The 27,168-nt window shown below is 40.8% G+C and overlaps 1 protein-coding gene across 1 annotated transcript; it reads left to right on the top strand.

The window, feature by feature from the left end:
- GPR180 (G protein-coupled receptor 180) lies at window positions 1-26,320 on the top strand. The gene is made up of 9 exons (XM_019529752.1): window positions 1-159; window positions 1,921-2,073; window positions 8,360-8,560; window positions 13,089-13,269; window positions 13,504-13,553; window positions 17,744-17,901; window positions 20,800-20,991; window positions 21,355-21,432; window positions 24,785-26,320. Exons 1-9 carry the CDS (start codon window positions 30-32, stop codon window positions 24,941-24,943), a joined length of 1,302 nt encoding a protein of 433 aa, XP_019385297.1. The 5' UTR covers window positions 1-29; the 3' UTR covers window positions 24,944-26,320.
- The last annotated feature ends 848 nt before the right edge of the window (window positions 26,321-27,168 follow it).

Raw genomic sequence — 27,168 nt, 5'->3', positions numbered from 1 at the left:
CTTATTCTTCAAGTGGCCGCGGGGCCGGAATGAGGCGGCGGGTGTTCTTGTGGCTCATACTGTGCGTAGCTGCCCGCGGGAAGACGCTGCGGGGCGGCTTCTCCAGCGCCGCCGCAAGGGCCCAGCCGGGCCGCCCTGCCGCGCGCTTCCAGTTCCGCGGTAGGTGCCCGCGGGCCGTTACGGCCGTCCGGACGCGTGGCGGGGCTGGCTCCGCCCCCTGGCCGGCGGGCGGGCGGACGGGCGGGCGCCCTGCCCTGGAGGCAGCAGCGTCACTAGGTCTGAAATACGAAATTGTTGCATTGGAAGCGCAAAGGATCGCTTTTTCCTGAAAACCTGGCTTGCACCGAAAAAAAAATATAAGCATGCAAATAAGTTCTTCTCCTTATTTACTTTCTATTGCTCACTAAGTCGCCAGTGAGTGAGGATCGGGTCAGCAAAGGTGAAGTGTTTCTTTATTTCATGGCAAGCAGTCATCATAAGTAAGGATCCTGCTTCTTCTGATTTCTAAAAAAAATCCCCCCAAATTCACACCTTTCCAGGATTTGAAATGAAATGCCCCTAATATTTCATTTTAATCATGGGAAAATGTGGATTTGGGGTTACTCTTTTATCTAAAAAATGGAGATTTTCTTTTATCAGAGAAGAGCAGGATCCCTGGTCATAAGGAAGCACAGGCAGCTGAACCCAAAAGTCTGTTAAGCCTCCCTGACAGTGATTAGTGATCCGGTTTTGCACATGCTGTGTCAATTAACTGCTTCAAATTACAATGTGTTTTGAACACTTAGTATTATTGTATGTTGTTCAAGGGTTGAAATTGTATGGATACGGTAGTTATGGTACACCTGGCAATGCTGCCTGGAGGATCCTCAGACATCCTTAAGACACCAAAAGGAAACGAGGTTGTAGAGCAGCAATGCCAGCTGACAGCCTGGAAGAGTGGATTGAGTGCCTTACATGCAGATAGTTAACAGCTGTAGCCACTTTAAGCACACCCCTATTGCACAGACAGCTGCAAGACCCTATTTCTTGCTGTGCCTGTTGGAAAACCTTGGTGAAAACTGCCTGTTTGACTCAAGCCAAGTAGGCTTTGCCACGTCAACAATGGCTGAAGAAAAATTGTATCTATATTTACAGACTATGGCAGACTGATGAGCAATAGAGCGTCCCTTGGTCTGTAGCACTGCAGTGCCCAACATCGTCCCGCCTTTATAGTAACCGGCCACCAGCTCGCTCCTTTCTCACTTTATGGCACTGCTTTCTCTGCCTCCCCTCCCACATTTCCCCTTTGGTGGGCTCAAACTGACTGCTCAAAGTACTGTACACCACTGCTGCTTCCCTGATGCTATTGAAGTCCACCACCACCACCAGAACACTGCCACAGCCCCACAGTGGGACTCCTTACTGGTGGGATCCATCCTTGAGGCAACCACTGTGGCAGCAGCAGTGGGCTGGAGGTAGCATGGGGTTCAGGGACAGCAGTGGATCAGGGGATGAAGCTTTTGTAGCAGTGGGAGTCTGGGTGCAACAGCAGATCTGGGGATGGGGATCAGGGGTCCAACAGATTTTTGGGTGTAACTGGTAGTGAGTTTGGCTCAGTGCAAATAGCCATGCCCAGTGAAGCAAAAGGTCCCCACATTTTTGGCAGCTTGTGCCCCCAACTGGTGGCCCAACAGGCCAGGTTGAGAAATTGGGTTGGATCCAATCTGCAGGCTGTAAGATTGAGGCTCCACCTTACTTCATGTGGTTTTCTAACAACAGCAGCTCCTGGGAAAGATGAAGACATCAGTAGAAAATGATGAAAAGGGACTTAATATACTGCTCACTTAAATGACTATATACTATCACTTGCAATATCTTCCTAGATAATTTTCCTTCTTTGCATAATCCAAGCATAGTTGATTTTGTTTTTTAAATATTAAGGTGACCATGCTGTTCTGTGTATCAGAATCAACAATGTCGCCACAGCTGTGGGAAAAGAAGCCAGACTTCACCTGTTTCGAGCAGAGGAATGGCTGGACCTACAGGACCAGGATCACAGCTGTACAGAAAAATTCTCTAAAGCTCAGCTGACAAGTGAGTTTGTCTTTTTTAACCCCTGAACTATGGCTTATGACTATATATACTTAGCACTAAGCTTTTGTCTTTTTTTGGAGTCAGTAGGACTTTTGTAACAAAAGTTAAGCATGTCACAACTTTGACTTCAAATAATATTCAAGAAATTACAAGATGAAATGTGCTTACTGTAAATGATCACTTTGAAGTACTTTTTTCAAATTATGTTTTGAAAAAGTTTATCAAGGACTGCTGGGACACTAAACAGTCCTTGATAAACTAAATACTGAAATGTTTTAATACAGGCTGTCTTATATTGAGTCTGGTTCTGGTTGAAGAGAGTGCTTATATTTGGGTGAAATTTTCCATGCTTGGATTCAACCCAGATGTTGTTCCCACCTCAAATATAAGGAAAAATCTATTTGCAAATATTTATGTAAAAAGATAGCTATGGAGTTTGCAAAATAGCACCCAGTTAGGCTTTATACCTGAAAAGCTTCATTTCAAACAAATATGCAAAATGAGATCAGTCAAATGAATGTGTGGAAGTGTCTAGACATTCTTTAATACACCATAATTATGGTACATTGACAGGTAATGATCTGTTATTGGTGCTACTGTGCGTTAGTGTAGATGAATGTTTTTAGTGATGTTAATGTGCATTGGACTAAATCTATTGCACATTAGCATGGGTTTTGCCCACCATACTAATGCGCAGTACAATTAGTCTGTGCATTATGCGTATCATGTAGATGTGCTCAGTTTGAGTTAAGCATGGCTCTAATGTATGTATGTGTGTTATCCCTGGAATAGGAGAAAATAGGTTTAAAAAAACAATCATAATGGATTCCAATGTACGTAAATTTATAAGAAAGACCGTACATTATGTTACACAGGCATACATAAGCTACCTCTGAATCCGTTGAAGCACCAACTACTCTGTCTAGTACTCAAGTTAGCTCAGCTTTAACTGAGCATGCCACTGCATTGTCCTGTGTAAACATACTCTGAAGCAAAATGCATACTCCTTTGTAAGGTAAGAATATGTTGCAACACAATAAGCTAGCTTTGCTGCTGGGGGAAAAAAACCTTTTTTTTTTTTACTTCCTCATGCCAGAATGTTATCATTTTTCATTTCTTTCTGTAAGTTTCATCTCTTAAATCAAAAGTAAATTGTGCATACTCATTTTACAGTGTTTGTTGATCTCAATATCCTTTCATTATTTAAGTCTGCAATTAGCTATTCATCACTGAATCTTTAGTTCAAGGGTTGTTACTATTTGAGCTGATAATTATACCAGCATAGAATATGCATGCTATGTTGTTGTCTTTTGTTTCTAGAAGAATAACTCAGTTTTGTCAAGAGGCTTCTTTCTCCCAGCCTTGTGGAAAATGTATTGTTCAATGACAGGAAAACAAAAATAAAAGGCCAGAGTCACTTTCATGGAAGCATAAATCTGTCAGTCTTTGTACAAAACATTGAAGATCCTCTTAAAATTCAGTTTCAAAGATGTGTTAATCAAGATAATGCTTAATTTGTGTATTGATCTGAGTGCAAACACAAATGGTAGAACAGCTAAACAATAAAGAATTCAATAGTTCTGATTAGTTATGTAACTGAGAGATAGAGACACTAAGAGCATATTTTTGTGCCATTTATTGATTGTGACTTTAGAAATCCTAAATAAAAGAAGCATAAAGCATTCTTTATCAAATTAAGTAGATATTAGGGTCTTTATTCATCAGTATCTGACTTACATAATGCTTCTTTATTTTCATGTGTTCCTTCTGTGCAACCAGGAAACCACAATCTGTGAAGTAACTAAGATTTTTGACATGCGGTTGGAATAGAATTATAACACAATCTGGTCCTGATGTTGCTCCTAAGACTATTGTATGCCAAAAAAACTGTTGTCCCATTATCCTTATTTCTTATCTCTGGTTGTTTTGTGGCATGTGACATAAGAATTATTCATGCTTAAAATATAAGACAAATCACCTTTGTTAGAGGCCCCCCCATGTTTGTTTTCATTTGGTATACTACTCCTGCTGGTATCTGATGCAAATTATTTCAGAGGGATGCACATTTTCATTGAATGCAAAGAGTACTCTAAGCTGAAAGACAGCAAAGTGTCTGAATCCAGCTCTTGATGAACTAATGCCTTGAAGAAAAGGGAAACAGTCCTTTTAAATTCACACTCACTTAATATTTTTATTTTATTTTAGATGTTAGATGAAGAATTAGACCAGCTGTTGTCAACCAGGGGTACGTGTACTCCTAGGGGTACTTAAAAAAGTCATAGGGAGCACAGAGGGGCTCCTGCCGCTGCTTGCACCCCAGCAGAGGCCATGGGGGCGCATGCCTCCCTGATCTGTGCATGGGGCAGTGGCGGCTGCTGCTCTGCAGTGGGCGTAGTGCGCTGCTGCAGCTGCCCCAGGAGTGGTGCAATGCCACATGCCTGCTGCCACTGAGCTACGCCACTCCCCCTGCCTGCCCAGTGGCGGGACACACGTTGCATCGCACCACTCCCAGGACAACTACAGCAGCACATAAAGCCCAGCTCACAGTGGCAGCTGCCTCTGCCCTGCAGATAGATCGGGGAGGAGCATGTGCCCCTGGGCCTCTACTGGGGTGCACATGGTGGCAGGAGCCTCTCGCACCCCTGTATGACCTGCCTGGGCTCTGATTGTCCCATGACCGGGCCAGCCGGGACCCCATTCACCCCTGCCTCTGTCTGTGCCCCACTTCTTCCCTCATTGTAGGGGCCTCAATCTGCACCCCCCACGGCCCTTTCCCTCCCCCACAGACTTACCTGCTGGGGGGGCAGGTGGGATATGCATGCACATGTGTGCATGTGCTCAGCCCCCCTCAAAATAATTTTAATATGAAGTGATATACTTGTTAAAAAAAGGTTGAAAACCCCTGAATTAGACATTTCTAAATTGCTTGTCTCCAAAATATTCTTGAGCTCTGAGTGACAGATTTTTTTATCTCACTTAGGAATTTTTGTAATGTACAGGTTTGCTATCTTCCTGCTTAGCCTACTCTTTGCTTTCTATGAAAATTAGTCAGTTCGCCTTTTTTGTTACATTCATTGTTTTATAAGCTCTTTTCTCTCTTCCCATTCAGCCATGCTCTTTATAACCTGTTTCAGAATCTGCCCTGAATTGTTCTCATTTTGTCAACTTTTCATTGCTAGTTTGTCTCCATAAAACTTCTGAAAACAGTTGCTTGTTGCAGCTGAGGGATTTTTTTAAGATAGCTTCTCTCAAATTGCTTAAATGCAAAACAAGAACTTTGTATTTCAGCAGTGCTCTAGAACAGGGCTGTCCAACTTACTCAGTTCTGTGGGGCTGCTCTCAGACTGAACAACTCGCTTCCAGTGACAGGGCAGCAGGGAAACCAGAGGGTGGATGTTGCTGCTCCCCCCTTCCTCTCCATCTTCCCTTGCTGCTGCTTTGAATCGCCAGCAGTGATCAAAATCTCCAAATTTAGTAGGGTACAAATGGCAGTGACGTTCACCCCTGGATTCTGGAGCCTAGGAGCCTTTGAGCCACCACGTGGATGGTTCTTGAGCTGTGCAATCGCAGTGGCTCTGGTCACAACTTGAACAGCACTGATCTAGAAAAGTGTCAGACTGCAAAAATAATAGGCAAAACTTTAAAAAAAAAAACATGCAGAATATGGAGGCTGTTTAGAAGCAACTGAATGCTGAAGATACTGTCTCTAAATGGAGCTCGGGTTAACTTCAGTATTAGCTACGTAAGGTAAATCCCTGTTAGGAGACAAATTTAGTTTATTTACCTAACATTTCTCTTATGACTTATACGGATATTTATATAGCATTTATAAAATGCTCTTGTTTCTTCTGTCTCTACCTTCTTTGCTCCCTCTTAATATTGCATCCGCATCTTTTTCCATCAACATTGCAAAGGCAATAAACCCGTAGATAAAAGAGTTGCTTTCATATAATGTTTTAGGAGGAGGCATATTAGTGAACCTTTTTAAGTAGCTTAAAAATCCCAGCTAGTGGCTCAAGGACTGAGCTGGTATTATGTATTTGTAATGTCTTGTTTTACATTATAGTACTCTATGCATTTAAATGCTCATTTTTCTCATGATTACCATATTTTTTTCTCATGTTTTTACTCCTCGTTGTTTTTTAAAAGGTACCATGAAGGAAAAAGGATCTTAAGTTGGGTATGGATCTGAATAGTAACAGCTAGCGAATAGAGTCTGCTCCTGAGTGTGCTGCCAGCCCCATGCAGCAGATGGGGCCCACAGACTGATCCAGCATACTGGGTCTGGGACCAGGTGTCAGGCCCAATCTAGCACAACAGTCCCAGGGCTGTGTAGCTTGAGAGCACCGTGGATTCAGCACTGAGCTCCAATTCTAGGGCCATCATGTGGTCCTAGACCCAGTGCACATTAGCTCTGGGTCTGCATGTTGGGTCATATTCAATGTGCTGGGTCTGGCTATGAATCAACTCTGTGCATGAGCTTGACCGAGTATGCAGATGGAAGGGCAGGGGGGAAGAGAGGGGTGTTCCACACAGTAGGAGGGAGGGGAGAGCATTAGCAGAGGTTATTGGCAGCAGTTCCCCCCCACAACCCACACACATGCACCAAATTTCCATACCCACGGGGTTTCCTTTTGCTCACATACAATGCATACCCCAGTTTTCCCCAGCTGGTTTTGAGGCTGAAAGAAGTGGGTTATACACAAGAAAAATATGGCGTTCTTTTAAAGGTATAAAAATCACCTGCATTACACCTCCCAAATGTTCTTGTAATGACTGACACAGCTGCCACCACTCTTATCAGAAGTAACTGTTCATGACCAAATGGAGTTTCCAGTTTCTAATGCATCTGGTTTGGTATAATTTGAGAAGAGCCACACTTTTTGAGAAAAGCCACACTTTTAGGAATGGGTTCAATTGCTAGATCTACACTTGCAGGTCATGTGATGTTTATGGTTTATCTACCTGGGAAAGATATTACAAAACAAGCTAGAGTATGATTTTAAAGATATAATATCTATACTATATTCACTTCCATGGCAACATTCTTGTTTCATACTAAGTACTGTATTTACTTGATTCTAAGACAAGGCGGGTTTGTGTAACAGTGGAAAGAAGCCCCTTCTCTTAGAACTATGTATGAGGGTGCTGAGGGGCCAGCAGCTGCTGTGGCTCAGGCTCTATTTCCCACCTAGGGTAGGGGTGACAGCCACAGCTGCTACCTAGCTTACCCCGCCCCCACCCAGGCCACCCGCTGCCTTTTCTTCCTATCCCCCTTCCACCTGCCCCTCCCCATTCTCCCCCACCAGACCCCTGCCTTGAGCTGGCAGGCTCCATACACTTTGCAGCCTAGGGTGCTGAGTGGGAGCTATGCTCAATGCCACAGGTAAGAATGGGTACAGAGCCTGCCAGTATAGAGCAGAGGCTGGGGAAGAAGCAGGGGACCCAAGGCTTGCGGGGACAGAAGTGATAGAGGGGCCAGGCACAAGTAGGGAGCAAGTTGCATGACCTCTCTCCACCACCTGCTTCCCCACTGCCTGCCTCCCATACCACTGGGAGGATTGAATGAAAAATAATTAGATTCTATACACAGAAAATTATAAACGTGTAAATGTTCCATGTATAAAATCTAATTATTGGGGGGGTTGTTTTTAGATTAGAATAAATACAGTATTTGCATAGCATCTGACAAAGTAGGTTGTAGTGTATGAAAGTTCATCCCTCTCTGAACACATCAATCTGTCAGATTACTGGTTAACCTCCCTTTACTTTCTTTGTGGGGTTTGACCTGGTTCACTTCCAAAGGTGCTCTTACTGTGAAATAAGAATGTTCAAATGAGAAGTTCAGACCAAATAGCTATTCCTGTTGAGAAGCCCTGAAATCCTCTGTTGAGGAGGAGGAGTATGGGGTGTGCCAAATAGAATGGCAGTCTACTGGATTCTTAGCATTTGCAGTCCATTGTCTATTGACCGTGTAGTGATAAGAGCTGTCTCATACCCTGTGATTAGAGAAACTGAAAGACTGGTTATGAGCATATGTTCTCTCTAATCCTCTCCCACAATTGTACCAAGTTTAAAATAAAGATAAGTACTGAGTTCAGTGTCCTCTGTAGAGTGTTATGACTGCATCCTGATACAGACTATTCATTTTTCTATATACTTAAGAAAGCATAAAAATAAAAGTTGTGGTCTTAGAGTTGAATATGTACATTATCTAAGAAGATTTAATTTCTATAAGTTATTTGTGATGCATTCAGTGCTAATTTCATTTTCTTTCTTTTCAAAGTGTCTATGAACCACACAGAGCAAAATATGACAGTGTCCCAGATTCCATATCCAGAAACATGGTATGTGTTTTATGTAGACAAGTTTACCTGCGAGGAGAATTATGAAAATTCTGAATCCGAGGATGTTCAGTTTGAAATGGTATTACTAAACCCAGATGCAGAAGGGAATCCATTAGATCACTTTAGCGCAGGGGAATCTGGTAAGATTTTTTTTTCTCAAAGCTAGATTTATAAGTTAAGTAAGGGTCTGATCATCAAGTGAGTTGGTACTTACTATGCTTGAAAAAAGTGTGAAATTGGAAGTTTGTGGCCTATGGAATTATTCACATTAGATTTATACTTTTCTCAAAAAGGAAGGAATTCCAGTGAATATTCCTAACATGACAATCTCTTCCAGTTCTGTAATGCAGTTATATAAATCTGGTCTTATCAAAGAAATAAGTTATGAATTGTAACATCAAACAGTTCTCCTGTTATTTTCTTGAAAAGATTGGCCTCTACTATAGTAGACTCAAGTTTTATGTTGTTATGACACAAATTAATCATATTTTAATCAAGTGTGAGCTATTAGAGAAAGTAAACAAATGATCTGTATAACACAGGTGGATTGATTTAAACCAAATTGATTTGATTTAAATTGGCAAGCCAAAAGCCTGATTTAAATTATTGTTTGTTTGTTTTTTTACCTACTTCCCTATTACATGTGCTCTCGCTCTCTCAAAGGTGCATTTTCATTGGTTGATTTAACAATTAACATTGATTTATGACCAAATACAGTTTTCCAATAGATTTGGTACATGTGTTTCCTAGATACATATTTTAAAAATATATAGCTTGGCATACCTAGATAGCTAGAAATCCTGTATATTGGTACACTATAAAATGGTGAAATCCATATTTCTTGTTTGCTAGATGATTAACTTTCTGCTCCTATTTGTATCAAGCTGCATTAAGTTGCCAATTTAAATTTAATTAAACACATAAAACCAGCACTTCCCGGTGATAGAGGAATGTCTTTAAAATATTCCCAAATAGGGTCTTTTTTGCAACCTGCAGCAACAACAGTTTCCTCCAGTTCCCAGGTATTGAAATCATGGCTAGTCTACACTCCACCAAATCATGTTTTGTTTTGTACACTGTCTTAAGCCCAGCATTAGTCCTTGTACTTCTGGGGCAGGAACTACCAGGGCCCAGTGTATTGTTCCTTCTATTCCTCTCTGTTTCTGTTCCAACAAAGGAAAATAAATCCTCGCTAGAGACATACAACCCAATTTAGAGGGCTGGTTTTGGGGACATGGTGCACATGGTAAGAAAGTAACTATATTCATACAGAAAAAGAGCATGAGAGGGAGCCTGACACTAAGTTAGTGGTATGTGGTTGGGAGAGCGGAGTCCTGGATTTCAGTCCCTGCTCTTAGTGCTGTTTACATATTGCATCCAATATCCGTTTCATGTAAAACTAAGTCCTGCAGAGTTAAAGTGCCTCAAGGATTAGGTGATAGCTTGACAGGATTTTCAAGATTCTAACTTTGGCCTTAGATGGAACTTACATGCCAAAGTCCTGATTATGCATATTAACCCTACATTACTTTTACAAGCAGAAGGCTTGTGGCTGAAAACTGATCTGAACAAAAGGCATATTATATTTGGCGCTGAATCATTCTCTACATATTAGACACTTGGGTATGATCCCCTTTCACTCTTCTTGAGTTCCTGAAATTTCATTAATACTTCTACTTTTGTAACATGATATCATGTTAGTTTAAAGCTAAGTCAAAAAGGCAGTGAGGTAGAAGAAGAGGAAGAGAACCCACCCATTTATTATATCAGTTTTTCAGGGGTTCTTTTACAGACTTTTTCTCATCATATAGACATTGTATGCTAAATAGTTTAGGGTGATTATGATAATGTTTTGATGAAAACTAAATGGACAAAGTCTTCTATTTCATGTTGAGAAGTATCCCACTTTGTGAAAAGTCAGTTTATGGTAGGCTACCCATAGATCAGGTAGATACTCACTGCAAGCCAGGGTGGCAAATCTTGTCCAAAATACAGATTTTCTCTAGACAAAAAAAAAGTCCAGATAAAGGAAATAGCTGGATGGGCTAAAAATAGGGTAAGCAGAAAGGTGAATTTAAAAAAAAATTGAAGTGACGGCCTGCTAAGTAGCTTTGTAACTTTGGTCTTTTCTAAGACCATAAAGGGCATAGACACATGACAAGATCCCAGATTTTTACTGCACAATAAATTTGTTTCCCTGTAAGGAGTGGATGCATGACCAGCTACTCAAGCAGTAGGCAGTATTACAACATCTGGTCACTAGGTGGCAAGGGAATCTGTTTGTAAGGATCAAATGACTACCTTAAGTTAAACTGGCAAGGGGAGTCAATAGGTGACTGGTATATCAATATATAGTTACTCCTTGCTTTTTGAAGAGTACATTGTCATGGCCTAGAGGGTATAGGAAAATGTATCCATGGCACAGTTTCAAAAGGGGAGAGGAAACCACTGCTTTGGACCAAGCAGCAGCTGTTGTTCTGTAAGTTACCTATGTACCAGCCTGTAGCAATACCAGTGTAGCAAAACAGATCCAACTTTAACCCATCCGGGGTAAAGTTATGGTGACTTGCATGATTTGTATTGCTATAGGCTCCTGCACAGAGTATAACAGTTGCAGCAGCAGCAGCTCTTCCCCACCCTACCCCCCTTTTTAAAGTTGTGTCTGGTATATGTTTGTCTATGTCCAGAGTGGAATTTTTGCACCAGTGCATCCTGTCTACTCCACTTTTGCTAGGGAATAAACACATTGTGCACCCAAAGTCTACAGACCTCTGCCATTCCATTCCATGCATGTTCAAGTTAAATGCTTTGAGTTGTAGTTACTAGCTGCAGTGGTGAGCGTTCATATTTCATCCAACACTGATAACCTTTCTGTAGTTAATGTATTATGACGGAGCGGCCAACCTGTGGCACAGGCAGCCAGTGTGTAGTGTACAGCAGATTGGGGCAGAGGCAGGCAGAACAGCAGCAGATAGCAAGCAGTGCATCAGATTAGGGAGGGCAGGGAACAGAAGGCATAGCAGAGGAAGGAGATACGGGTGGCACACAGGGAAGACGTAAGGCTTAATTTGTGGCACTCCTGCCAAAAATGTAAGCCTCTGCTAATGTGTATGCTCTCTCTTCTGCACTAGTTGGAATTTGTCTGACAATTTTCTCTTGGAGAATACATTGTTCAGAACTGAACCATTTCCGAAGAATATTTATTTTTTTCAGTGAAGGCCTAGGAGAAAGCAAGCTATCTGGTTTCCTGCAAGTTTGCCTGCTCCAGTTTCCAGTCTTCTTTATCCCATTGCATCTTGCCTGGTGGGGTGATGTGGAACCAAAAATATGGAAGTCCTAAAGCTGCTGGTTCCCAATCTCAGTTTCATGATAGAGCTGCCCGGCCTCTAGGGCAGTCATCCAGAGTAGTGTCCTGTAGCCAGGAACCAGGACTTTGTCTTTCACCAAGTTTCATTCTTTGTTCTGTTTTTCATTCCAAATTTGGAATAAAGCAGGATTTCAGAACACTTGAGTCTTCCGTGAAATGGAATTACTTTTCTTTGCACAGCTTTAACTTTTCCATACCTAAAAGCTGTCTCCTTAGTACAGGTGCTATTTAAACTAACCATGCTTCATTTTATGTGGTATGAGAGTGACACCCAGTGGATACATAGATCCCTTTTTGCATTTATTGGATATGGATTTCTCTCTTCTCATCTCCTAACCTATCTTTGAAGACTCATTGTTTGTCTGAACCATTTCTTGGAGATGTTTCTAATTGCTGATATCAGTTGGATCTGTTGCCTGATTTTTCAAGGAAATATTTTCTATAGAGGTGCAACGGTATATGGTCGCATATCAGGTCGGCACCGATAACAGGAAAATTAACATTATTGGCAATCAGCTTTTTTTGGCCGATAATGTCACTGATAAGTGCCACGTGCATGTACATAGCCACAGCATGCATGTGGCCAGGAATGCAGCTAGGGCAGTGGATAGAACCCCATGCCCCAGATTTGTGCATGGGGCAAGGATGGGCTGCAAGCTCGAGGCCAGGGACAGCGCAGCCTCTTCCTGGCAGGGGGGCTGGGCCCAGCAGGGACAGGGCAGGATCAGCTGAGCGGGTATGGGCAGTGGTGTCAACACTGGGAGGGGTGGCTGCAGGAGAGCTACAGGGAATTTTAAGATGGCAGGTCTGCTCTCCAAGCTGCTTGGCTGCATTCCTATAAATCAGATATCCGATTGGTATCGGCTGACATGACTGGTTAATAATCAGCTATTTGTATCGGCCAAGAAATTCTTTATTGGTGTACCCTAATTGTCTGTATAAGGTATGTCAGTCATTACAATAACGCTGTACATGACATTTTTAGAGAAATTGAGCACAGAATCTCTCTTGCATTCAGAAAAGGATTATTTTGATTTAAAACTAGGCTTTCAGGTCAAATAATCAGCCATCTGGGAAAACTAGCACACAGATTCTTCCTTTGTTCTCAGTATATGGAAAAGATAAAAGAACATGTTTTGGGTACTAGTTCAGCTTTACAGTTGCTTTTTGGTCAGTAATTACCAAGACCATGTTGCTTAACATTGATCGTCCTAGTGATTTGATTTGCATTGCATTGCATTATATTATCTATACTCACCAAACTTGCATTATTAAGTAAACCTCATTTCTTCTCTTTACAGGATTACATGAGTTTTTTTCCATACTTATTCTAGTCTACTTTGTAGCTGCTTGCATATACACTCAATCACTATGGCAGACTGTTAAGAAAAGTGGACCTATGCATGCTGCATTAAAGGTACTGTCAACTGCGTTACTGTTACAGGCTGGTTCAGCTTTAGCCAACTACCTGCATTTCTCAAGGTAACTGTACTTATGTTTTTTTTCTCTTTTAAAATGAAGAATAAAATCTATTTAACTGTAAAAATCAGTTAACTATTCAAATCAATTCTGAATTGTGACAACTTGTGGGAAAGGCTAGTTAAAACATTGTGTGTTTTTTCACTTACTGTTAACAAAAAAAGTCAAATTTAAGACTGAGTAACTTTAACAAATATTGTCTCCTGTGTGTGGTGGTGGTGTTGTTTCTCCTTATAGTTACTCTAAAGATGGAATTGGGGCACCTCTTATGGGAAGTTTGGCAGAATGTGAGTATGCTTAATACAACTTAATATTGCCAACATTTTATTTTGATTGATGTGGAGCCTTTTAAATAGTGCTAACGTTTAGGGTCAGATTCTTATCTCAGCTATAGATCATTAGATTTTAAACACTACACGAAGCTCCTCTGCAGCAAATGGCTCTTCCTGGTTATTTTAAAAGTTAAGTAAGAAAGACATGGTTTACAGCTCTAGACAATTTAATTTTGTTAGACCCAATCCTATAAACAGATAGATGCATACATTTACATTCAGGTATTGCCACTTAAGACTAGAGCTATCACTTGGATAAATATGGATAAATTTTTCCAAATGCTGAAGTATTTTTTGCTTGATCAAAGCTTTAATAGGCTGAATAGGATCTGTAATACTAAGGTATTTTAAAAATAATTCTAGATATACAATTTAATTTCATTAAATATAATTTAATGAAAAAATGAAGGAATACAAGTCACGATATCTCAAGTTAGAGCTATAACAAGAATTATTGTATTAAGACCTGGTATTAACAAAGCAGTCTTCTTGACTTCATAGGATGGTAGGAAAGTATGGCTGAAAGGGATCTCATGTCCTCATCTAGTCCAATCCACTGCTTGTGGCAGGATCATCCCGAGCCAGGTGTGTTTCTAGCCTGCTCTTGAAAGTTCCCAGGAATGAAAATTCCACAACTTCTTTAGGTGGTAACCTGTTCCAATGCTTAACCATCCTCATAAGAAATTCCTCCTAATCTCTAACCTAAATTTCCTCAGCTGCCATGTGAGGCTGTTGTTCCCATTTCTGTTCCCTACAGCAACACAGAAAAAGCTGTCTCCATCCTCTTTATTTCATAGCATATTTGAAGACCATTTTCAAATCTTCCCTCAGTTTTCCCTTTCCTAGACTGAAGAGCCCTGCTCCTTTCAACCTTTCTGCATAAGTTATGTTTTCAGTTTCTAATAATTTTTATCACTCTCTTCTGGTCTCTTTCCAATCTGTCCTCATCTTTCTTAAAGTGTTGGGCTTTACTCCATGTCTTACTAGAACTAAACCCCACAGAGCATCTTGTGCCATGGTACACTGCTTTAAGCTAACCTGACACTGTTTTTTGTTTTTTTTTAAGTTCTGGTTAGAAATACAAAGGGATTCCTTTTCAACCATTTGGAAATTGTCCGTGAAAATGGCATTTCAGTGCTAAGGTAGCAGGTTAAGTATCATACCATGTTTACTCAATTCTGGTTTGAAGTTTTTTTCCCCATTTAATGTGGGGCTAGAGGAAAGCCCCTTGTTTTGTAATTGAGACAGTAGGGAGGCAAGCAGCTCCCCTGGTCCCAGCTCTGGCCCTGACTCAACCCAAAGTGAAGAGCAACCATTGGTGTCTACCCAACCCAGCATCCTTAGGGGCAGAGGCTGTGGAGGTGAGGGCAGTGTTGTTGGGGAAGAGGAGGAAGGGCAGGGGAGGAGGGTAGAGGCAGTGGGGTTACAGGCACAAGGGAGGCAAGTAGTGCGGAGGGCAGGGGTCAGGCCTTCCCTCCTCCTCCCCAACCCCGCCACTGCTTTTCCCACTACAGCAGTGGAGGCAGGGATGAATTTAAGACAACCTTCTGATAATTTTCCATGTGTGGAATCTAATTATAACAAATTTAGGGTTGTCTTGGATTTAGCTAAATGTGGTAACTTAGATAGCAAAGTACCTCCCACAAATTCAGTCTTGCCATTTTGGCCTCCCCTTCAAAAAGAAAAATAAAACTAGATGTTGTTTGGAATTCTCTTTTGATATTTCTCCACAGACTATTATCCTATTCTTATTTCATTGTCCCATACTGATATATTTTACCCAATTGTTAAATCACTTGCGCATACTTGTATGTCAAAATGGAGAGCTTGCCAGAAGATTACTCGACACTTACCTAGATACGGTAAATATCATAGAATAGAAGGACCAGAAGGGACCTATAAGATCATCAAATATAGAAGATGAGACAGTGAAATATAGGCAAGAGCCTCTGAGTGACCCCAGCTACCTGTCTAGTTTGGAAGAGGCCAGGTGATTTAAACTGAACTGTGGTTCCTGTATCTTTTGGAGTTGCTCACTATTCTCTGGCTAACTATCACTGGACATCTTGAAGCCATTTTTAGACTAGGACTACTAGTGTGGCTGTTTACTACTGGTAGTAAAGATTGCATTCTGGACCTGGAGGAGGAAAATATACATGCCATATTGATTGATAAAGTAGGTTTACTGTAAGATAAACAAAGGTCTTAAATATTGGGGTTAAATGCTGTAGTAAAACTTAAATATAGACACCAGGTAAAGTAGTTCCCATAATCTTATCATCAGTACTGTTAAATTTTGCCTGGATAAACATTTGTTATTAGGTTGAGGAGATGTCTGCAAATAAATTTTTACTCATTAAATAGTAGGAACAGCAATACAAAAACAAGTGATGTTTGATTCTGGGTTTTTTGCATTTGCTTGATTTTACTTTTAAGTGTGATTTATATGGACATTTTTACCTGTAAAAGTGGTGGTTGTTTTCTTCCCAGTCATTATATATAATTTTTGCATGTAGTCCTGAACACTTCATATGCCAGCAGCAAACAGTATCCATAAATTCCATAAAAAACTTGCAGTTGGCATTAACAGCCTCTTGATGGCACTTGGCACTGCAGTAAAAGGCATTAATTCTTTGTTTCTGAAATACTGAAACCTCACAACATTTCCATCAACCACATGACTAAACCTTCTCTCTGACCTACAGAAGTAAAGTTAGATGAGTGATATGAGCCTATCCTTAACTCCTTCGAATACTAGAGTTAGGCATTTTTTTAAGTTGGCAGATATTTATGTGAAGAATATTGTCTTTCAAATGAAGACTATTGTATGTTAATCTCTTAATTCAAGGGATATTTTATTCTTTGTTCCCATTATTTTTAGAGTAATAGCTTAATTCAAGATATTTTGGCTTTAAAAGCATAGCTTCCAAAGACGAAAGAGTCTAGAAAGGATAGATTTTTGTGGGTAAGGGGGACAGAGAGAGAAAGAGTGATGCAATTAAATGTAGATTGCAGAGGAAAGCACATCTGCACAGGAGAATCAGAGCTGTTGATTAAGAAAGTGCATATGCTGGTTCTCAATGCTTGAGACCCAAGTAGAACAAAAAAGTGGACATACGACTCGCAGTAAAATATATTTAAATATTCAAAAATTAAACCAGTTGAGCAAGAATTATTGTTCCAAATCAGGGATGTCAAAGACCTGGGCTTTGGGGCTTCTGGAAGGGTCCATATTTCAGGAGTATGATCCACTGTCAAAATCTGGGGTTCAAGTGATGTTTAGGGGGTGGTGGAATGAATAACAGCTTTCTTCATTCTGTGGTTTGCTGATGCTGTTTGCTGCTGTCAAAGGTGGGTTTGGATCCAGAACGCACACCTCCTTGTTGTTTGGATTTATCCCATGGCATCAAGGGAACCCCTGCTCCAAATAAAATGTGGGCCAGAGTTTAGTCTCAAGCTAGTCTTAAGAAACCATAGAGTGTGTCTCTTAACTGGTTGCTCTGAAATCTAAGTCAAATGTTAAGTGTCCTACTACCCCATTCACCACCTGGTCAGACCATCTGTATGCAGTGACTGTTAAGTGATTCTGCATGAACACAATAGTCTGAGTGTATGAAGCTCATAGGAGAATTGTAACCTTAATGAGAAAATTGTTAGTTCACAATTTTTTTAAATAAAAGCTGATAGAAAAATTATCCACAATGTGTATTACAGTACTAAGTAATCTCAAAATTTATATAAAACCAGATCCTTTGCTATCTATTAGGTGCCTGCATGCACCCTATTCCACTCTTTCAGTGTCCATGGAAAACTGATAATATAAAAGTTGAACTTTCCTCACTGCTTTTTTTGTTGCTTAGTCTTAAGACCAAAATCCTAGTATGTTACAAAAGTAAATGTGTTAATGGATATTCAGGGACTCAAACAGGATGAAATAAGGACTGCCCTTTGCTCAAGTTCACTTTAGACACCTAATAGATTAGAATAAAATCTGGCACATAATGAGAAAATTACAGTGAGAAATGTCTAAATTGTAGTTAAATGTATGGCTAACCGCACAACGTCTATTTTCCCTTTTTTAATTAGAAACAGAAATTACTTCTCTCTTGTTGTGACTTATGTTAACTCTTTTTCATTCCCAATAGTGTGCGATGTAGTCTCTCAGATACAAATGTTATACCTGTTGTTGAGTTTGTGTATGGGTTGGACAGTAGGCAGAATGAAGAAATCTCAAAGCAGACCCCTTCAGTGGGATTCAACTCCAACCTCTACTGGCATTGCTGTAGTTGTTGTTGTTATGCAGGTTAGTATTTTATATTTCTTAGTTATGCTGTACATGGACTATAATAGTAGCATTTAAGCAGTTGCTCTTAGGAGCAGCTGGGAGTTGATTGTCCTGCCTGTTGAACTAACTGTCATTAAAGCCAATGAGATTATTCCTAGAGGTACACCGATATATATCTGTCCATATTGGATCGGCACCGATAAAAGGAAAATTGACATTATCGGCAGTTGGCTTTTTTGTGGCTGGTGTAGCCCATTGTGTCACCAATGAGTGCTGTGTACGTGTGCCCAGCCTCAGAATGCATGTGGCCAGGAATGCAGCCAGGCAGTGTGGAGAGCAGCATCTGGCCAGTAAGTCTTTGGGGAGAAAAAGGGGCACGGGGGAGGGAAGGAGCATGGTGGGGCAGATTGAGGCCCCTACATTGAAGGAGAGAGTGGGGCTAGGGCAGGGGCAGGTGCTATCCAGCCAGTGTGGGGCCCAGGATGGGGAAGGGGGGCAGTTCCTGGCCACTATGCTCACCCCTGGGGCATGGGGAGGCCTGTGCCCCCCTGGGTTTTTGCACTGGGCAAGTATGAGCTGCCTGCTGTAGGCTCAGGGCCAGGGACTATACTGGCCTCTTCCTGGTGTGGGGCTGCGCTCAGAGGGGGCAGGCAGTGGCACTGGGAGGGGGGCTATAGGATGGGCAACAGCCACCCCAAAAGTCCCCATATTCCCCTGACCACCCCAAGTGCAGGCCTGGGCCAGCCACCCCACTGGGAAGAGGCTGGCACAGCCCTTGGTCTCAAGCCCGCAAGCCTGAGCAGCCTGTCCTCACCCCACGCACAAATCAGGGGGACATGTGCCTCTCATTCCTCCCCAGGGGTGTGTGCAAGTGGGGAGCTGGGTCCCCTTCCCCCCTCCATGCCCACCAGACAATCTGCCTGCGACTCCATCCCATGCCCCGCCCCGCTGGGCATTGCCTGCCCCAACCCCACTTCTTCCCTCACCGTGGAGGCCTCCATATGCCCCCACAAGCCCCTTCCCTCCCCACACTCCTCCCCCCCCCCAACAGACTTACCTAACAGATGCTGCTCTCTAAGCTACCTGGCTGCATATCAGATTGGTATCAGCCAATATGGCTGGTTAATAATCGGCAATTGATATTGGCCAAAAAAATCTTTATCGGTGAACTGATAATTATTCCTGTGTATTTCAGTCTGCTTTAGAGCAGTCTGTGTCTTAAAAAAGGACTTAAGTGGAATGTAAGTGCCTAGTAAAAAAAAAAAATTAATCTAAAAGTCTTCACTCGGATGCCTCTTAATTGTGGTTGAACCAAAACTCCCTTGGCCTCTGAGTTTGTAACCTTTAAAGTTCTTTATGTGTACAATGTATAGAAGTACCTACGTTCTGAGAAGTTCAGGATCTGTAAACCTAAGCTTGGTTGAGATTCAGAAACCAGGTGTTCCTCAACCTATCCTATTCAAGAAACTGAATGAATATTTGTTGTCAGAGCATACTAACACAATTGGGCCATGCACAAAATGAATTGGCAGTCACAGCTGTCTCTTAGAAGAGAAGGAGGTAATGATGGTGTCCCCTTTTTATATGATCACTAAATAGAGCAGGGGTGGCCAGCCTGTGGCGTGAGTGCCACAAGTGGGATGTACAACTTCTGTGTGGCATCTAGCAGATTGGGCAGGGAAGGGGATCAGAGTGACACTGAGAGAGGGTGCAAGATTAATTTTTGTTGCATCTGCCAAAAAGATTACCCTCCACTGTGTTAAAACTTCCTTCAGTCCTTAGAGCAGGGGCCTGAACCCAGAGTTCCACCTTCCTGCTGGGTGTCCTAACCTCTAATCTACATAATTGTTCTCACTTTTGATCTCTTTCTGGCCCACTTAATTTTGAATTGTAGCATAGCGTCAGCAGGAGGGGTGGGAAGTGCCCCAGTCCCAGAACACCCAAAGTGGTTAGGACATTCTCCATGTCTGGTAGATGTCATGGGTTTGAATTCCTTTAGTCAGAAGGGGAAATTAAATCCAAGTCTCCCATATGCTGAGTGAGTGCTCTAACTACAAAGTGATTTTACAAAGCTTAGTGGCCCTTTCCCCCATTTTGAAAGAAGAAAGACTACTGCTCAGGTTTTGGTAGAAAAGGACATACTTGCCTGATTTGGGGTAAGGATCCACAGCCCAAGTAAAAGGTGGCACTTCTCTGTATTCTCAGGAGCCTAAGTCCCAAGAAGGGCAAGATGCGATTTCACTTTTTCTTGTTTAGTGTTAACTGGTTTCCCAGCGAGCTTTTTTGAGTTTGGGTGGCACACTGATCTCACTGTATTTTTTTACTCCTGTTCTAAGGTGTCTAGCCCCCAATTAGCTTTGCAAGGACAAGATTCTGAATTTCATTACAGAAGATGGTCACCAAAAATTATTGGTTACAGTGTTCAGTACTGGAGTACTAAGTTTCTTTTTTAACTTAGACCTATGGTGCTGAAGAAAGTAGACTAGTTCAAGTAAGAAGGGGGATAGTAGTTTGGAAGACTGCTGCTAACAACTCTGTCCTGTTCTTGCTGAAGCCAATTGGCAAAATTCTCGTTAATTCAGTGGAAGTTTTCCCTTCAGGTTTCTCAAAGGAACGTAGCTACAGTTGTCAAGTCCTAGGTTGAAGCTTGATTGGAAATGTTGTAATTTCTGGAAAGTTAACTCATTTTATAAGCAGAAATCCAACTGCTTTCCTGGCTATAAAGCATCACTTGTCTTCTGTGGTGCCAAGAGAGCAGTTTTAGCTGTTTCTTTTAGTAAAATGGCAGTTTCTAGCAAGCCAAGCAGAACCACAATGCTGTACTGCTACTTTTCTATCATAAATACAGTTGGGTTTCTGAAGGAATGAGACACGTAGGTACAGTAGTTACTTGACCTGTTCTTTATCATTTTACAGAGTATTTTACTGATTTGGGAACAGTTTGAAGATACAAATCATCACAGCTACCATTTGCACTACAGTTTAGCAAGTGGACTTCTCACTGGTCTAAGAGTTTGCCTAGCTCTGTCATTGGCCTGCAGCCTTTATCAGATCATCACAGTGGAGAGAAGTACACTCAAAAGGGAGTTCTATATCACCTTTGCCAAAGTAAGAGTAACATGGCAGGGAAGGAAGAGGGGTGGAGGGGAAACGATTCTTTTTAGTGTAGTGTAAATATTTTCTGTGGCATGCTGTTGAGAATCAGCCTGTGCCCATAGGAAAGTTACTGCTGAAATATTTTATTTGTTTAAATAAATGACTTTATTTCAGTATACTCTGAGTAGTAATTTTAAATGTCATTAGAAACAAAATCTAACTTAAAAATCAAACTTTTAATAATGTGGCTGTAATTACATTGGTTTATTCCGAAAGAGTGAATCTGTAAAAAGAAAGTTGGAAATGTAACCTTCTGTCATATCCCTGTTCTAGTATATTAGAATACATTTCTAAGATGTGATTCATTTTTTTCAGGCCTGCATCCTGTGGTTTTTGTGTCACCCATGTCTTGCAACCATTTCTTTAATATTTAGAGACTATCAGAGAGAGAAGGTATGTGTGAATAAGATCAACTGGATCGAATTTTAACAGAATTGTTTATATACAACAGCTAGTCTAGAGGTTTAGTGTCATTTCAACAAATTCATGGTCTTCAACCTCTAACCTCGTATTCCTAAAGCAGCTTGGGAAGTCCTAGCCACAAGCTACTGAGTCACATGGCTGAAATCTAAGCTTCATAAAATGTAAACGTAATAGTTTGTAGGGAAAAGAGGTATGATTCTTAAGGCAAAGCAAAATCTGCTTCTAGTAAAACAGGCTTTTTTTCACAAATCTGTCAAAAAAAATTTAGGTTAATTTTTAGGCAAATTTCTAAAACGCGTTATGTGACAGAGCAAGTCAAGGAAGCCACAGCTGAACTGTCTTACTGGATTAAATGCTATTTTCAAAATGTATAATGTAGTTTGTAAACTCTTAAGATTAAAACAAAGATGGATTTATTTGTCCTTCTGGTTGCTATAACATGCTGGGAGCTAGTGTGTGGAGCCTGCCGTGCACAGATAAAGTACACCATCATTCTCAGGTGAGTGACTACATCATTGAAAAGCAGAGCTCTTGCTGCTTATACTTAATGTGGTCTGTGCATGAGTGTGCAAATATCTTCTGAAACTGAACTGTTATTGTGTGGAGGATACGTAGGTTAAAAGGTATGTTAGTAAATAGAAGAAAAAAATTAGTTCTTATTTGATGTTAGTTCATGCTGAAAAGTGATTGATTCCTATAGCTACATTAATCACAATAGTACTGGGTTTGCTTTTTCTTGCTCACTTAAAACCTTGCTCCTCCCCTCCCCAGCTCATTTGAAATGGGAATCGGTGTAGGAAATCATTACTCTTTGCTGTATGTTGAAATCTGGCAATTCACTGTAGGAGGATTTTTGTAGCAGGATTTCTGGGGTATTGAGTAAGTTTTAACTACTGTGTTTAAGTAACTGCAGTTCTTAAATTGTACTCATTTAACACTTCCTTTTTTCATACCATACAATACGTCTCCAATAAAATACGCACCTTGTTTTTGGGAAGGCAGAATGTAGAAAAATGATTTCTTCCAGTCATGGCTGATTATGTGAGATAGCGAAAGTCCTCTGGAAACACCAACTGTCCAGGAAGTGTGGCACCAGGAAGTTCCTAGTACCAGTTATGTCTCCCAGCCTGTTTCCCTGGATCCTACACTTCCTGGGCACTCTGTGTTCCCACAAGGACTTAGCATCATACAAGGTTAGGCCCCAGACACTTGCAAGGGCAGTAGCAACATTGTTGGCTCTTTACTGTAATTAGTTCTTCATATAAGTTGCTGTAAATAAAATGTTAATTTCCACATTGCAGACCTTATCAGCAAGGATCCTTCCTGGTTTTCTCTGATTTTCCCAATTTTTGGATTAAAAAAGGGACCCCAAAATCCACATTTCCATCATTAAAATGAAACACCACTAATGATATATATCTAAAAATTGGGGATTATTTTTTATCAGAGAAAACCAGGATCCCTGCTCATCAGGACACTGACTGGGAGGGGGGTGGGGGGGCAGCAGCTCCTGCCACTGCAGACACCCAGGAGGGCATGCAGGGTGTGTGCCCCCAGATGTGCACACGGAACAAGGGCAAGGTGCCCCTGCAGGCTGGGACCAGGGTGGCACCGGCCTCTTCCCAGCAGGCAGTTGGGCCAGGGCTGCACTTGGGGAGGGCGCTGGGAGGGGGCTACGGCAGATTCTGTGGTGGCTACAGCCCCCCCTCCCCGATAGCCCTCCTCCCACAGCGCAGCATGGCCCATCCCCCCACCGGGAAAAGCTCGGCACCACCCTGTTGCTAGCCTGCAGCAGCAGCCCACCCTCACCCTGCACACAAATCTGGGGGCATTCACCCCCATGTCCTCCTGGGGTGCATGTAGCGGCAGGGGCCATGCCCCCACACACACCCTCCAAACGATCCACACGCAGCTCCATCCTGTACCCTGTCTTACCTGTGTAGCCCCAGCCTCATTCCCTCTCTCATTGTAGGGGCCTCAACTGCCCCCCTCTTGCCCCTTCCCCCACAATAGACTTACCAGCCAGATGCTGCCTGCCTGCATATCAGCGGTCAAATCTGTATCAGCCAATATGGCTTGTTAAAAATTGGCCATCAGCCTTGGCCCAAAAAATCTCTATTTGTACACCCCTAATGATTTGTTATCACTATATTATTCAATTTAAAAGCAAAGCAAAAACAAATATAACTATTGGAATGTGCACTAATTTACTAGTTTGTGTTTTTTGAATTGTATATAAACTAGCCAAAAAATTGTAAAAATGGTCAAAAGATATTGTATGATTAGTCCTGTAGTCATTGTATGCATCTTATTCAGATTCATAATACAAAATCTAGCCTTCTTAAAAATCTTAATGGTGCTTCTGCTACTTCACCATTGGTCATTTCTACACCTGAGTTAATATTACCACAGCCGAGTTAAGGTTTTTAGCTAGAACTAAAAATAGAAGAGAAGCAACAACAGGAATAAGAAACACAGAGCAAAGTAGCAGAAAAAAGGATAGCTTGAAGAGTGGAACATCAAGACCATAAAAAACAACAGATGGTTGTTAGCACCCATGGAATACAGAGAGATTAGCAGAAATCAGGGAGATAAAGAGATACAAAGTTGGTGGCTTCTATTGGCACTGCCTGAATAAAAATGCTGCTGCCCCTCCCAGGGACTTTTTTATGAAGTTTGAGTGGACAGGAACCAAAGGGAGACAGAACTGTAGCACTGAACTTGCCCTGGATCTGCCCCTGCACACAGTGTCTCCAGGCGTGCTTCTTTTCCAGTAGAAGACGGCTTCCCTGCTTACAATGTGCTGATTTTGGGGAAGCCGGCCATGTTGTTTGTGAGACTATGGTAAGTTTCACAGCAACTTTGTGGCTCAGCTGCTTGCTCAAGTACTTCACTTGTAAATGGACAGGTTGAAATGAAAAAATATCTTTGAAAATGAGAAGGCACCATCATTTGAGCTGCGTGCATAGAAACAGCAGGTACAAGCATATTTATTTTTGTCATCTGAGTGGTACAGGTAACTAAGTCAGCTACACCTGTGGGGCTCCAGTGAACATGAATTAAAGGTCTGAGTTTTGAGGCACAGAGTTTGTGATTTGCCCAAGACTATCCACTGAACTAGTAAATCTAAGATTACAAGTCAAGAGTTTCTGGATCCCAGCACCATACTCAAATCTCTTGTAACTACTAAAATATCAAAACGTTTGTAGCAATTTTTGTTGACAAGTTGCTTATAAGAATATTGATTTGTTCTTGCTTCAAAGCATTCACTTTTCTCTCTCTCTCTCTCTCTCTTTATCTTTTTGTTTTGTTTTGTTTTTAGATTATTACTATAGGTGTTATCCTCTGCCAGGCTGTCTCCATGGTTGTCCTCTACAGACTTTTTCTGTCTCATAGCCTATATTGGGAAGTGTCTTCTCTATCATCAGTGACATTACCATTAACAGTACCATCTGGACATAAAAGTCGACATCACTTCTGACATTATGAGGAAAAGACATAGTTAGGTAACAGATGTGCTTAATGACTTAAGTATACATTTATTTACTCAAGTATGCAGATATTTGCTTCAGGTAAACATGCTACTCTGGTTTCACTGGAAAACACAAATCATAAAAGTAGGGCTCTTCACTGATATTGAATTTGAACAGGTCACCGAGTTAGGTGTGTTCACTCAAAATGTGGTATTAAATATATATTTAAATTTTTAATGTTTAAATGCAGGTTATTTCTGTGTTACATGCTGTGCACTGAGGTACATGACAACAAAGGAAGACCAGTCTCTCCGTTCACATTCATAACTATGTTTTTCAATCTAAGACCTTCCCCATCTTGCACCAATTTTAGTTTTTAAGGTTCTATAAAAAACAGTTCTTCAAATGACTGTGACATCAAACAAGGCTGGGATAGACCAGTCTGAAATCTCTGTAATGTAATGAATAAAAAGGTTGTGTTGTTTTTTTTTCTTCCTGTACTTTGTAGACAGTACACTTTATGTTTACATTTTTTAAATGAAAACAAACTTGTTCCAGAAAACCAGTGTAAAATGTTTGCAGGTAAATGCAGTAAACTCTTGTTTGTTATTTGTGCAAATGACGCACTTTTTTGCTAGTGGTGTTGATGTTGGTTTAGTTTTTATTTTTAAAAATCTGTTGCTACCTATGTTACACTTTTTTTAAAAAAAATAAATGCTACTAAAACATACAGAAGCAAAAGGCTAAACACTATATGAGGCTGTAAAGTGATGGCAACATGAATGTAATAAAAGCAGCATGCTTGCATCTTTTAAAAATAGGAAAGAAAATGGAATGTGTGATGTGGTACTAGAATTTTAATCCTGATATAATTCATTTCTCTTACATTGAGGATTCAATCATAATTAAGCCATATACACAGATTAAATTAACAGAAGCATTTCAAATAAATGTTGGTTTCAGTCATCAACTACCCATGAATTCCTGCCCAAGGATACTTAATCAGGATTAAATTTTCTATGAATAATTGAAAAACAAAATACTCACTGGATTTGTTATAATCCATGTTGGCACTGGGTTCTAAGTAGTTGCCATCTTCCATCCATTGTAATAAAGCCATACTACTTTGTGATGCCCTAGTATTCAGCAAGCTAGTGTAAATATACTTTATTGAAGTGCCTATTTATTGAGTGTGATTTAAATCATGCTGACATTTTTTTCTTTATAATATTAACATTCCTTTTAAGTTCTTGATTGAAATCTTTCTACTTGTATTTAGTTTGATATTTGTCAGATTTTGTAGACATTATTGTTGGATCTTGTATTCTTTCAGTACATGGATTTTATTTACTGGCAAATGAATTTTCACTCCTTTACAAATAGTACTGGGTTGATTTTAATGTGTTTTTTATGGAAAATCTGAAGATAGTATTTTAGCTTTAAAATACCCATGGCTTTCTTGTTCACATTTGCACAGGTTGTTCAGTTTAGCTTAAGTCTAGTTAGTGTTCTGTTGTAGTTTAAATAACAAGCCAGATATTTATCTTTCACTAAGGCAAAATAGCAATGTAGCAAGGTCGCTCATTAATTCATCTACTCTTCAGTTCCTTGTAATTCAGATCAAGAATAGCAGGTTGAGGCTGGAAAAGATGAGCTGTTGTTATTTCACACAATCTGCAGGAGGATTACAAGATTAATTATTACATTCTTCTGATTAACCAATAACATTCTGATATGGTTAAAACTGTAGTCTTATGCTCCTGTTTATCTCTGCTTTCTACCTCCTGAGGAGACAGCATTCTTTATGGTGCAAATCTGGAGTAAAAGAATAGGAGTATTTTTATATATCCTCATGATGGACCATGTATTACACTCATACTCTATCACAGAATTTTATATGTTTATAAACATTGAACATGGACGATTATATTTTATGATGTAACCATGATGGTAATTCTAATCTCTACAGAAAAACTTTATTTTTAAGGAGCAGCCAGTGTTTTTCATGTGTACTTTTCGCTGCTTATGTTGCCAGCCAAGTGCCATAGACTGATGTATAAAGTATCCCTTAGTTTCACGTGATAAATATCGAAATACCCAGAATCCTTATTCATATACTCGGATGAACTAAGTATATACTATAAAGGCATTCAGTGTTCCCAGACCATCCAGTAGTCAATAGATAATCTCATCCTTCTTGCCTCTACTTCACCCAGTAATTGGTAAACTTCAT

This window comes from Crocodylus porosus, unplaced genomic scaffold (assembly GCF_001723895.1).
Source record: "Crocodylus porosus isolate Cpor-Errol unplaced genomic scaffold, CroPor_comp1, whole genome shotgun sequence".
Classification (NCBI taxonomy): Eukaryota; Metazoa; Chordata; order Crocodylia; family Crocodylidae; genus Crocodylus; species Crocodylus porosus.
Note: the sequence above shows the minus strand (reverse complement) of the source record. Positions and strands in the feature narration are given on the sequence as shown.